Raw genomic sequence first — 13,648 nt, forward strand, 5'->3', positions numbered from 1 at the left:
CGCCGAAATATAAACAAGAAACTATAATTAAAAATCATACATAACTAACAAAGGCCAGAGGCTCCCATGTTTGTATATTAATTTCAATACATTTAATATATGTTTTGGAGTTTTTAACTTTTCACTGATATTGGTACACATTTTTATTGAGAGGCCCCCTCTAGGTGCGATATTTCCCAGCTGCATTGCAGATTCATTTATAACCTTCTTCTCTTTGGTCGAGCTGCTGTCTCTTTGATATATTCCCCATTTTAATTCTCATTTTTATTGATACAGGCACCACATATCTTAGTGCTAACAATCTTTTTATTCATTTTAACTATGCAGACTGATTAAGAGCTTACATACACAGATAAACCGGAACTTAACATATAAACTGTTAACACAGTGATGTGTTTCGACATTTTGTTATTTTAACAATAAAAACAAATGATTAAATAAAATAGTAAAACTCTAACATATTATTAATGCAAATACTCAAAGTCATTCAATTATGGCTAAATGTTTAGGGTCAAACAATGTTCATGCGAATGAGATGTGCTAATGTTAACACACCTTTACCTACCAGTAGTGGTGACATAAACTGGCATTGAAAATGAGATGAAGGGGCATTTCGCATACACCTGCACACCTAATAGCAGTGACCTATCAATAGTGTTTTCAAATAAACTGACCTATTCAATCACAAACGGATAAATGTAAACAAAAACAAAAAGATTTGAAGTCGTTAGACAATAACAGAGGGTACTGGCTAATGATTGTACATGGAAAGTGACAAAGTAAATACAACTGCACACCATAGAAATATCATTGTTCTAACCACTATTAGCTCCCAATTATGTGACATAATAACAAACTATATATAATACATGTCAATTAAGCAAAGCTGCAACAGTTTTTCTTTCTTATTGCTGCGTGCTTTATGGGGAATAAAAGCTGAACTTGTATGATTATTATTTATGGACCAACTGATGCCCATTAACGGTTGGTGATTTTTTCCCGCTGCGTTGACGACCAATTAGTGACCTTTTGCTTTTTTCTGTTTTTTTTTTGTCGAGGTGCTGTCTCTTTGACACACTACCCATTTTCTATTCTAAGATATAAGTGTGTCTTTAATCTTATTACTAGCCATGTGGTGTGATTTGTGTCGACTTGTTAAGTAACAATTTACATTTACAATTACATAAAACAATATGTTTGGTGACAAATTAAACTTACCATATATGTATAATGAATAACGGAATTAATTTTCTAAATGTCACTATTTGACGTGAATAACTTCCTGGTGGATAACTAAAAATCATAGTTCAAAAGTGTAAAATATGGTCTGTAACTAGTTTATAAAACAATTAACAAATACGAATTTAGATGGGAGGAAGCGGTAAGACTTTATTTTAATTGATTGTTCGTTTATATGCTCAGGATTTGTGTTTTTAAACAGTTTTGATGTAGACAAAAACGTTTTATGTCTATTAAACCGCGATATACTACTATTCGCTTTCTTTATTTATATAGACAATTGCTGTGTACTAAGAACCAGTAGGTAAATGTTTCCTAATATTTATTTTCCTGATATTATCGAAGTGTGTACTATCTTTCCTCTGCCAAGAGAAACAGAATATAATTTTTTCTCAAAAGTGTCTGTTATTTTCAGTTTTTGTTATGGTTTTTCTGGAAAACAATTGCTAAGCATTATTAAGTTTCAATCCTCACTTCATATTCAGACCCACCAGCACCCGTCAGGACCGAATTACCAGCAGAGAACGTTTTCTCGCAGGACAACCTTACCGACCGTGATATTCTACAGGGTCAAACCAGAATACAGATCAATCAACCTACCCATTCAATTGACTGTTTAACTTTGTAGATCATGTACTGAAAAGTTTTTAGTGGACGTTGAGAAAACATATACACAATTAATCAGTAAAACCAATCGAGTATTAATAAAAAAAACGTATTGTATTAACGACAATGATCAACTCAATTTCTTTGTAAAAACTATGTAAACACATTGTTCAATTAGTAGTATTTCTTAAATACAGTCAACAGCTGTTAAACGAAAAGAAATGATATTGAACACATAGATACTCTGTAGCTTTCTTTTACGTTTGTTTATCTTATGTGCTACTACGTAAATTTATGAGTTTATCGCTGCGTTTACAAAACAAAAACATGTGTGCACTTGATTCAACTGTTCAATCTTACAACACTGCCTAACTAGTACAGAGATCTATTCTCATACAGAGCATCAATTCAATTTCGAACAGTTTCACTCCAGTGCGTATGATTGAAGAAAAACAAAATAGGATTTGTTTTAAGTGTTTATTTCATGTTGCTGTTATCATGTTGAATTTTAACTGTTTCATCATGTAAATGAGTTTAAATGTTCCTTTAGTATCTTCCGTCTCTCTATATTGTTTCGATACTAAACTATGGCATCTCAAACATAGGAACGTATGTTTGCGCATTTGGTATTTCCAGATTTATTTTCTACGTCAAATCATCGATCAACCCCTAAACTTGGAGTTTTTAATAGTTAATATTCTATGTAATGGATATATCTTAAATTACATGTTAAGGGTCAATAACACAGGAAACATGTAATGCTTATAAATATGCATATAGCTAAATATATCGAATCCAGCTGATGAAACCGTACATGCATAATCAGTGCCAGTGACAAAAAAGTGCTATATGTTGGGCTCAAATGGTTATACTTACCATAAAATATTTGTCTAGCCGACGGCTTGGTTGTCATATGGTGAAACATATCTTTGAGTTGTCGTTAGTAAGGAGGCATATATTTGCATTTTTTACATATTACTTTGCTTAACTATCTAAAATCGTCAGTATTTTTTTAGGATGTTTTGTCCAAACTCAAGAGGATTGTGCATTTAATCACTGTCTTGCAAGGTTTCGAGATTCTAATGGAAATCCGTCAACCATCAATACAGCATATTATGTCATTCCAGGTATCATGTTTTAATATAAAGCACTATGTTTGTCGTTCAATTTCACTATAGATAATTCACAAGATATATACATGTAACAAACAACGCCATTATCAACTATTTAAACTTTATAAAGCGCTAATAACTTCTGAACGGAAAACATCGACTAAGTCAATTCAGTATTAATTGTGGATCATTTAAATTGCTCTGCTATCGGTTAAATACGAATTATGATGGGGAGAAGCTGTAAGATGAACGTTTTTTTTATATACTTGACACTTACCGAGAACCAGTAGATGGAATGTTTCATGTTATTTATGATACTTACAAAGTTAAAGATACTTCGGGTAGAACATATTTCACTGTCTTTCTGTCGTCCGGACAACAGAATGACGTTATCTTACTAGTATTTGTGCAGTTGGTGTTAAAAATGGTGTCAATGTAGTTTCGTTTTGAAAATTGTAGCTTATAAGAAAATGTTTAAATCATCCCTTCATATCCTGAAGGGTCAACACAAAATGCAGAACAATCATTTCATCCAATTTATTGTGACTGTTTAAATTTGCAGGTCCTTCTTATGCATGACATGTTTTCAGTGGACGTTTATCCAACAACAGTCAATCAATAACACAAATCGAAATGAGAAAAAAACACCCCACAAATTGCACTAGAGCTAGTGAGTGTATTTATTAAGCTACATACAAGGATGTTTCTGGTGATATGTATAGATTATTACATGGCATTTTTCATATCAGACCCTTTATCGGCCCAAGGTTATGATATCAGCCCAAGAGCCGCAGGCTCGAGGGCTAATATCATGAACGAGGGCCGATAATGGGTCTGATATGAAAAATGACATGTAATTATCTTTTTATCATATACTTCAGCAGAAGAAATACAGACAAGAACTATTAAAATTTAATTTTGTTTGTCTTTGTACTTTCAGATAATATTTACAGCCAACAACCAAAAACAATTATAAATCCTATAAACTTTAATTGTTTTTATTGATATTACAAGCATTTTATTTATCTTGTCACAACAATTATCATGTTCTTCAATAATAATGTTACCTCATTTATGTCTTTCAAAACATATAAAACTTAAATCTTTTTTGCTCCTCAAACATTTTGTGAAAAGTCTTATCACTTGCCGTTTTCCGCGTTCTTTTGTCGTTTCAAACAAATTTCCGGAAATGCACGAAGTTGCATGTGATAAACGTCACGGAAATTAACGAAAAGGCATGTAATAACATTCCGGAAGCAGTCAATAAAGGTACCTTTATCAGCCCGCTATGGAGTTTCTTAGGAATCTGGTCAATAAACCTAGTAATCCTTTCATATCCTTTTGATATTTTCAAATGTTATTGAACTGTAAAATTTTAGTAATATTTTATACAAGTATATGATAAAAACATATATTGATATTCTTTTATGGCGGATGTTGCCATTATTGCAGCTCATGCAATGGTAAACTAACGTTACCGGAAACGTCACGGCAAGTGGAAAACTGATACCGCTAAAGATGGATACGTGACAGACTCACTGGATCATCTCTTATAAGAAGTTTGGCCTTAAGTATTTTTTTTAAATATTATAAAACGTTGTTCCGTCCTTTTATAATCAACACTGCTACATGCATTCCTGTTGTAAGTTATCAATGAAGAAACAGACGTCCTAATGGACAAGGTGTCGTCTGATACGTACGGCATATATTCGTTCATTACCAAACATGACAACTATCTAAAACACGGCACGTTCAGATCATTATACTAATAACAGCAGCAATAATCTTAATACGCGTATGTGTTCAGTTTTTCTACAAAATATTTTAAATTACTAATATATTGACACTGAGCAACGCTTTTCAGTTGGAAACGTAAAACCAAAATCAGCAAAAACCTTTACATTTTTTATAATAGGTGCTCAATTCAATAGCAAATTAAATTAAAAAATCTTAGCGATATGAGAGTGCGTCAAAAAGGTTATTATTGTTCAATGAGGGTTAGTTTTCTATATTTCATAAAGAAAATAACTAGATGTCAGTGAAATTTGTCAAAGACTGAAGACGGCAACTAAATTAAACAAATAACCAAAAGACATCTAGAGGTGACAGTTGTAATATGTAAAGTTCTAACATTACATTGCACAGAGTAAACTAATATGTAACTGATAATAGGAAATTTAAGCTAGTGCGGAAATTATTCTTAACATTTTTTGAATGAAATGTACGTTCACAATTTCTCAACAATTGTAGGAAATATTTAGTTTTTGACAATTGTTTGAATCAAACAATTGAAACACATCACGATATAATACCTATTGACGGAAATGAATGAAAAAAATATTTAATTCAATAATGATACATACTAGTCTAATAATGAGAACATACTTATAAACTTAAACTTCAAACAAAAGAGAAACCATAGCTTGAGTTATTTATATGAAGTAATGAGGAGTTTATTATTGTTGCAACATTCTATTTTATTACAGCCTAACGTTACAATAAAAGGGGCTATTGGTTTTTTTTTACTGTTTTTGCGATACGATATTAGAGGGGCAATATGTTTTCTGGTCTGTGGCTCCGTTCGTTCGTTCGTTCGTTCGTCCGTCCGTCCGTTCGTTCGTTCGTCCCGCTTCAGGTTAAAGTTTTTGGTCGAGGTAGTTTTTGATGAAGTTGAAGTCCAATCGTCTTCAAACTTGGTACACATGTTCCCTATGATATGATCTTTCTAATTTTAATGCCAAATTAGAGTTTTTACCCCAATGTCACGGTCCACTGAACATGGAAAATGATAGTGCGAGTGGGGCATCCGTGTACTGAGGACACATTCTTGTTTTTTTTCTGTTTTTGCGATACGATATTCTAGAGCTTGTATTTTCTATTATGATTTCCTTGATAAAGGGTTGCTGGTCCGAGACCACAATTGTCGTCCCTTGATTTTCGTTGTTCACAAATATAGTCCCTAGTGTTGACAGTGGGTTACTTGCCATTAATTTTTATACCCCTTCCAAATTTATTTCTCCATGTTTAATGCCTCAAATTGCAAGTAGGGGGTGAAATTACACTGTAAAAAAATTTGGGTCCAGAATTTTAAGGAAAATAGTGATTTGGTCCAGCTGAAAAAGGTTGAAAATTAGCACTTTGGAAGCTGTCAAAAGATTTCAAGACGCCCTAAACATAAAATTGTCCATATTTTGAGTTAGAGACGATGAAGTTTTCTATAATTTTGATATAATTTGTCCCAAAAGTAGTACAACACACTGTAAAAGTTTTTTTGAGAAAGCGCGCAGGTGGGATTTTTTTTATTTTCATTTATGTTCTAAAAGAAATGCACTACGAAATAATTGTGTTCTCGGACCTGCTGCTCACAAGAAGCAAATAAAACAAGATTTCCAACTGGTGAAGTTGAAATCATCGCTTCGTTTGTTTTACGAACGGCATTTATTGACGAGTGGATTGACCGTTATCTTATATACGTTAAACAGATACTAAAGGATATGATTGTTATTGTTGTACCTTCTATCCCGGTTCTTTTTTTATTGGTGTGTAATAAAAGAGGGACGAAAGATACCAAAGGGACAGTCAAACTCATAAATCTAAAACAAACTGACAACGCCATGGCTAAAAATGAAAAAGACAAACAGAAAAACAATAGTACACATGACACAACATAGAAAACTAAAGAATAAACAACACGAACCCCACCAAAAACTAGGGGTGATCTCAGGTGCTCCGGAAGGGTAAGCAGATCCTGCTCCACATGCGGCACCCGTCGTGTTGCTTATGTGATTACAAATCCGGTAAATAGTCTAATTCGGTAGGTCAAATTCATGAAAGGGAAGGGGATTGTAGTTACGACGTGAGGAACATATCCGATATCATTTGTGAAATGGTTATTCCATAACGGTCAACCAACTCGTGATGGCGTCCGTAAAATTTACGAAGGGATGATTTCAACTTCACCATTTGGAACTCTTGATTTAATAGCTTCCTTGTGAGCAGTAACCCTCTATCAAGAAAATCATGATAGGAAATGCAAGCACGGGAATATCGTATCAATTGAGAGATATATACCCCGTATGCAGGTGCTGCTGGAATGTTGCTACTTAGAAATGGAAAGTTCACAATTGGAAAGCTGAAATCATCTCTTTTGTCGTAAAGTTTAGTCTTCAACCGACCCTCATTGTCAATTTCCAGATGTAAGTCAAGATATGAAGCTGACTTAACTGTATCTGTAGTATCCTTTATCTCCAATTCGATGGGATAGATGCGTTCCACATAGTCACCAAATTTTGAATTGTTTAGTGAAAGAACGTCATCTATATAGCGGAAAGTAGAGTTAAAGGATATTGCTAACTTCTTATCTTTCTTCCTAAGAAGTTCCTGCATGAAGTCAGCCTCATAATAATAAAGAAACAAGTCAGCAAGTAGAGGGGCACAGTTTGTTCCCATTGGTATGCCGACAGTCTGTTGAAAAACACGTCCTCCGAACGTAACAAATATGTTGTCAATCAAGAAATCAAGCATCTTGATAATATCGGTTTCAGAGATTTTTTTGTTTGAATCAGAGTGATTCTTTACAAAGTAGGATTTATCCCTCCCTAAGACAAGATACTTGTATCTACGTTGGCCATTCTTTTTTATGAAGCAAAGTAATACCAACTCTTTTAATTTGTCTTTAAGTTTGGAATGTGGAATACTTGTGTAAAGAGTAGAGAAGTCAAATGTTTTAATACTGTTACAAGATGAAAGAGAGTTAGATTGTATGTACTCTAAAAGATCTTTGGAATTTTTAAGTATCCACATCTGATTCACGCCACCTCTAGAATAGGCAGTTTCACAATAACTTTGAAGCCCGTCTTTGATTGCTGATAAAATGGATGTTAATAATTTAGAAAGAGGTTTTGTGGAGCACTTGGAAGACCCAGCAATATACCGCTGTTTGTAAGGACACTTATGTAGTTTAGGTATCCAATACAGTGATGGAAGATCCAGTTCTTCATCTTTGGTTGAAATACCAAAGGAACAAAGAACAGACCTATGATTATCCAGGATTTCCTCTTTGGTAAGTGTCGTGAGGGTATATGTTGAGTTTCCAAGTGAATTGTCTATACCTAATTCGTTTATCAAGCAATTAATGTAATGACTTTTACAGACAAAAACGATGTTATTTGGGGCTTTGTCTGCGGGGACAACAACATATTTATCATGGAGGTCGGATAGGTGTTTAGCAACATTTGGGTCTTTAAAAATTGACGTAGCATGGGCATTGATGGACCAATAAGATAGGCAGCAGGACGGGTGCCACCTATACTTACCTTTACACAGCACATGTAATCTTCCAAGTTTATGATGAGGGTTCATGTTTCTCAGTCATAAGCGTTCTATGTTGTGCTTTGCGTATTATTGTTTGTCTGATTATATCTTTAGTAATAGGTTGGATTTATCTTTTGAAATTAAATGCAGAGAGGAACCTCCTAGCTGTAATCTGGATATTACTAGGCACTAGTAGATACTATAATTTTGTTGTGAACCTTATTTTAATAAGTATATATAAGAGTTCTATAGAATTCTAATGTATAATGTCTAGTAGATATTATAAATCCAATTTCGACTATCAGGATCATGGATTCTGCTTAAACTTCTTTAAAATTAATCTTTGATTTTGAAAAGAAAATGTATCTTTGCAGATTCACCTTTTGGTCCAACCAGTATATCCTCTACAATTCTGAACAATGATACTGGTAAGTAAAATTGCAAATACAAATGAACTTGTAATTAACCATTTGAGCTCAAATTGCAAGATACCAATGCAGATAGATACCAAATTGAGCGCAAATGGCTATATATCGCTGTACATTTGTAAGTTCCTAAAATTGCAACATATAACCTTTGTTGGAAAAAAGATATGATGTTTCTGTGAATAATTCGGTTATACTGAAATAAGGTAAAAAAAAATGATGGTGTAATATGTGAACAAACATGATTTTGTAGCATGACGCTGTCACGACGTTACTTTTTCATTCTAAAAAAACAGATCGAAAAAACAATTATGCTGTAAAAATTACTCCGTCGAATCCGTTTGTACTCACAAAGTACGGGCAGGTCCTACATATACCCGATGAACTCTCGTAGGTTAATAGTGTTTTTTTTGTTTTATTTACAACAAGGTAGTTGTCGTTTATTAGATATACTATTTGAGGGAAATCGTGTGCTTCTGTGTAAGTTAAGGAAACGGTCCGGAAGCATGTTTCGGCCATGTTGTTTTAAAAAGCTTTTGAAGCAAAGTTTGAGCTTTCTAAAAAAGATGATACCTGCTTGGCTCTATCCTAATTTAACCACTACTCTGGAGATGTGCCAAGATTGGAATAAGTTATATCAGCATATTGCAGATTAACAAAGCAAATAAACACGTGCTATAATTGATGTTTCAATGTTGAATTTCAGTTTGCAATGTATGCATAGTAAAACGAACATGAATTAATGACAGTTGATCGGAACTGTAAAAAACATCCGGCATTTAATGTCTTATCCTGAGACGAGAAATGTCCGCAACGTGATGCGAAGCAATCATATAGTACCTACTTTATACCAACATCGAGTATTATACCATTTATGCTACCTTTGGGAACATATAATTACAACTAAAATGATCGCAGCGGTGATATATCATTTGTATTCACAATTTTGCGCGGGAGACATTAATGCGATATTGCAATATATTAACAGTTATGGTACCAGGAATGCAGCATATTACAGATTTGTGATATATAATACCATAACGAATATACGTAGAAAAAACCCGCAAATTAAAAAGCGTTTTCTCGAAAATGAGACCACAAAAATTTCATAAAACTGATTCGACCTTTTTCCCAAATCTTAAAAAACTAAGTTTTTTTACGAATAATAAATGTATGTAGCATTTATTATTCTTGAAATCTTATTTGGTTATTTTCTCCATGAAAAATAATTTTTCGTTATTCAAATATAATTAAACAAGAGAATTTTCTCAAGATTGGTGATATCACTACAACTCCTGGTACATTGCCTGAATGCATTTTTGTCTTTAATGAATAGCTGCATAAATACTTAATGTGATAATAGGTTTATATGTGTAAGACTATGTCCAATGAATAAACTGAATACTAAAAATTTGAATATTTGTAAAAGCACTGGCTAAAAATGAAAAAAGACAAACAAACAAACAATAGTACAGATGACACAACATAGAACATTAAAGAATCACCAAAAACTGTGAAAAATACGTCAAAATAAAATAAAGTTTGGGTATTTCTTTAGTTAGACACATTTTGTAAACAAATCAAATCCTTCATAATTGGTTAAACGTAAGGCTCATATATATTTATACACTTTAAACATTTTTATATCTTAGTGGGAACTCACTTTCGTCCAATGACTGTATAAGTATTATTGAAAATAGTGATTTTGGTTCTTTTTTTCAGATATGATAGTTGGAATAGTGGTATCGGTTATTGTGATAACAATTTCAGTACTTGTGATACTTGTATTGATGTATCGGAGGTAGGTAGTTCAATGAATAAAACGGTCTATTGACAACATGTTTTTTAAAAGAACACGCAATACATTGCATGAAATCGGCAAAGATTCAGAGAAAACATTTCAATTTTCCTAATAACATGCTCGTCCTCTTTCACCAAACTTTGACATTAAGATCCCCCTAGGTTTTGTTGATGTTCCGACTGATCATTCTTAAAATTTTTATATTGGATTTTGTGAACTTGTGTTGTCTTTCCATCTTGTTTTTTTTTCTTTTACTACGGGGTTGTCAGTTTTTCTCGAGATTATTATTAGATGTCTACTCAATATACATATCTGTTGTCTTTCTTTGTAATTTCATTATTTCTGCAATATTGAACATGGTTCCCTGTTTTAGTCTATTATTTCTTTTGTAGAAAGTATTCAAACGAGCGGTTATTACAAATAAGTGCAATTCGTAGGGGAGATCGCTACACTATCAATATGAATCAATATGAAACACCTACTGGTACTTTGGACATTGAACGGTTTCCACATGTATCGTTAACACATGTTGATAACACAAAGAACAGAACGAAAGCTGATGATACAATGCATATTCCAAGTGCTGTAAACCATTCCAACACCTCTTATCATGATGAATCAATCGAAGCATCAAACGAGATGTATGCCAATACATGTACAGTTACTTTAGAAAACAAACATTTAGACAGTAACGAAATAGATGAAGGCACGAGATCGGATGATCCGTTGCATACTACACACGCTGTAGACACTGACAAGACCAACTACAAATCCAAGACCGAAATTTCAACTGAAGGATATAGCAAGGACGAACCAACCAAAGAAACTCTTGCAAATGATAAGAAGACAGTTGATTCAGTATACGAACCGTTAGATAATGACTCAAAAGATAAAACCCCGAAGGCATTTGATAAATTGCATGCTGCGTTCGAGGTAGATACAGACTCGAATGACTACTATCTCAACACTAGGATTTCAAGCGATAAACAACGCAATTATGATCCAATCGAAGAAACAGATGAAATGAAAAATCAAACATTAACGACGGACTATTAACAGTAAGATAATACCGATAAAGATAACACCTAGCAAGAACGTGTATAATGAACTACATATTACACACATGACCATACAAACTGACACGCATAACCCATAATGTGAAGAGAAGAACATGCCATATATGAAGTTCAATTCAATGTAAATAAAACATTACAATATGAGATGTAATTTAGTTCCATTTCATCAATAATTTTGCTATGTACGTTATCAATTAAGATGCAATTACTGCTCTATAACTTCGTACTTAATTTCGAATTATCAACTTTCTTGTTTCGAGCATCACCGATGAGTCTTTTGTAGACAACACACGCCTCTGATTATAAGTCCTGTATTTCATCCTGGTTTATTTGTGTTTTTTAAAGGTTAATGTTACCAAGACAACAATGCATTTACCATGTTTACAATTCAGCAAATGATTAATTTATCTTAAGTGTATGTTTCGATGTGTAACATTGACCTACCCATTTACCACATACGTTTTATTTTATAATTTATCACAAGTGTGTGTTCCGATGTGAAACATTAAACTGCCCATTTACCACATACGTTATATTTATAATTTATCCAAAATGTGTGTTCCGATGTGTAACATTGACTAACCCATTTACCACATACGTTACAGTTAAAATTTATCTCAAGTGTGTGTTCCGATGTGTAACATTGAGTAACTCATTTACCACATACGTTATAGTTAAAATTTATCTCAAGTGTGTGTTCCGATGTGTAACATTGACTAACCCATTTACCACATACGTTATAGTTAGAATTTATCTCAAGTGTGTGTTCTGATGTGTAACATTGACTAACCCATTTAACACATACGTTACAGTTAGAATTTATCTCAAGTGTGTGTTCTGATGTGTAACATTGACAAACCCATTTAACACATACGTTACAGTTAGAATTTATCTCCAGTGTGTGTTCCGGGATGTAACACCACACACATTTCATTTATAATATATCTCAAGTGTGTGTTCCGATGTGTAACATTGACCTACCCATTTACCACTCACGTTATATTTATAATTTATCTCAAGTGTGTGTTCCAATGTGTAACATTGACTAACCCATTTAACACATACGTTACAATTAGAATTTATCTCCAGTGTGTGTTCCGATGTGTAACATTGACTAACCCATTTAACACATACGTAACAGTTAGAATTTATCTCAAGTGTGTGTTCCGATGTGTAACATTAATTTGACTAACCCATTTACCACATACGTTACAGTTAGAACTTTTCTCAAGTGTTTTCTGATGTGTAAGATCAACTAACCCATTTACACATAAATTCCGTTTATAATATTTCGGAAGTATGTTCTGATGTGTAATAGCATAAACAATGAATTGTCCATTTACCAAATACATAACACATGTTACAGTAATAATTTATCTCTAGTGGGTGTATTGATGTGTAACATTGACTAATCCCTTTACCACATACATATAGAATAAACAGACATTGTCTCGAAATATAAATTTTATTTGTACACGGCTTAGAAACAATTGAAAAGCAGTGATTTTCTTAAACATTGGATGACTAATCCATTTACATGTTTACTGCATATACATATTATATCACTTATATATAAGGCTTGTCAACAATGTATATTCACTTGTGTCACTGTGTTAATTCAATGTTTATAAAAATAATGTGGTATGATTGCAAATGAGACAATTCCACACAACAAAGAGACCAAATGACACATAAATTGACACTACAGCTTTCAACAATGATCAAAGCCCATACCACATAGTCAGCAGTGAGCTATAGAAGACCCCAAAATGACAAATGTAAAAGTTTGTTAACATGAACATAGATTAACAGTGTTTGGTCATTTGTGTGCAGTTACTATTGGTTAAATAAACTCGTTTACAGCACTTGTCACATTTATTATGTTTAATTATCACGCATGTGTCTTCTAATATATTTACGCCAGCTTGAACGATCACCAAACTTTCTTATGCTCACATCACATCTATAAGGTGTATCACCAGTATGTATTCTCATGTGTTTCTGCAATGTTGAATTCTCACCAAAGCCTTTACCACATATATCGCATTTATACGGTTTTTAACCAGTATGCGTTCT

General features: G+C 33.2%; 1 protein-coding gene across 1 annotated transcript; it reads left to right on the forward strand.

Annotated features, from left to right (window-relative positions):
- Positions 1-1,274: 1,274 nt before the first annotated feature.
- LOC143054247 (uncharacterized) lies at positions 1,275-13,428 on the forward strand. The gene is made up of 5 exons (XM_076227177.1): positions 1,275-1,381; positions 2,862-2,972; positions 8,645-8,698; positions 10,418-10,496; positions 10,889-13,428. Exons 1-5 carry the CDS (start codon positions 1,369-1,371, stop codon positions 11,550-11,552), a joined length of 921 nt encoding a protein of 306 aa, XP_076083292.1. The 5' UTR covers positions 1,275-1,368; the 3' UTR covers positions 11,553-13,428.
- Positions 13,429-13,648: the final 220 nt, after the last annotated feature.

The sequence above is a fragment of the Mytilus galloprovincialis genome, chromosome 12, assembly GCF_965363235.1.
Source record: "Mytilus galloprovincialis chromosome 12, xbMytGall1.hap1.1, whole genome shotgun sequence".
Classification (NCBI taxonomy): Eukaryota; Metazoa; Mollusca; class Bivalvia; order Mytilida; family Mytilidae; genus Mytilus; species Mytilus galloprovincialis.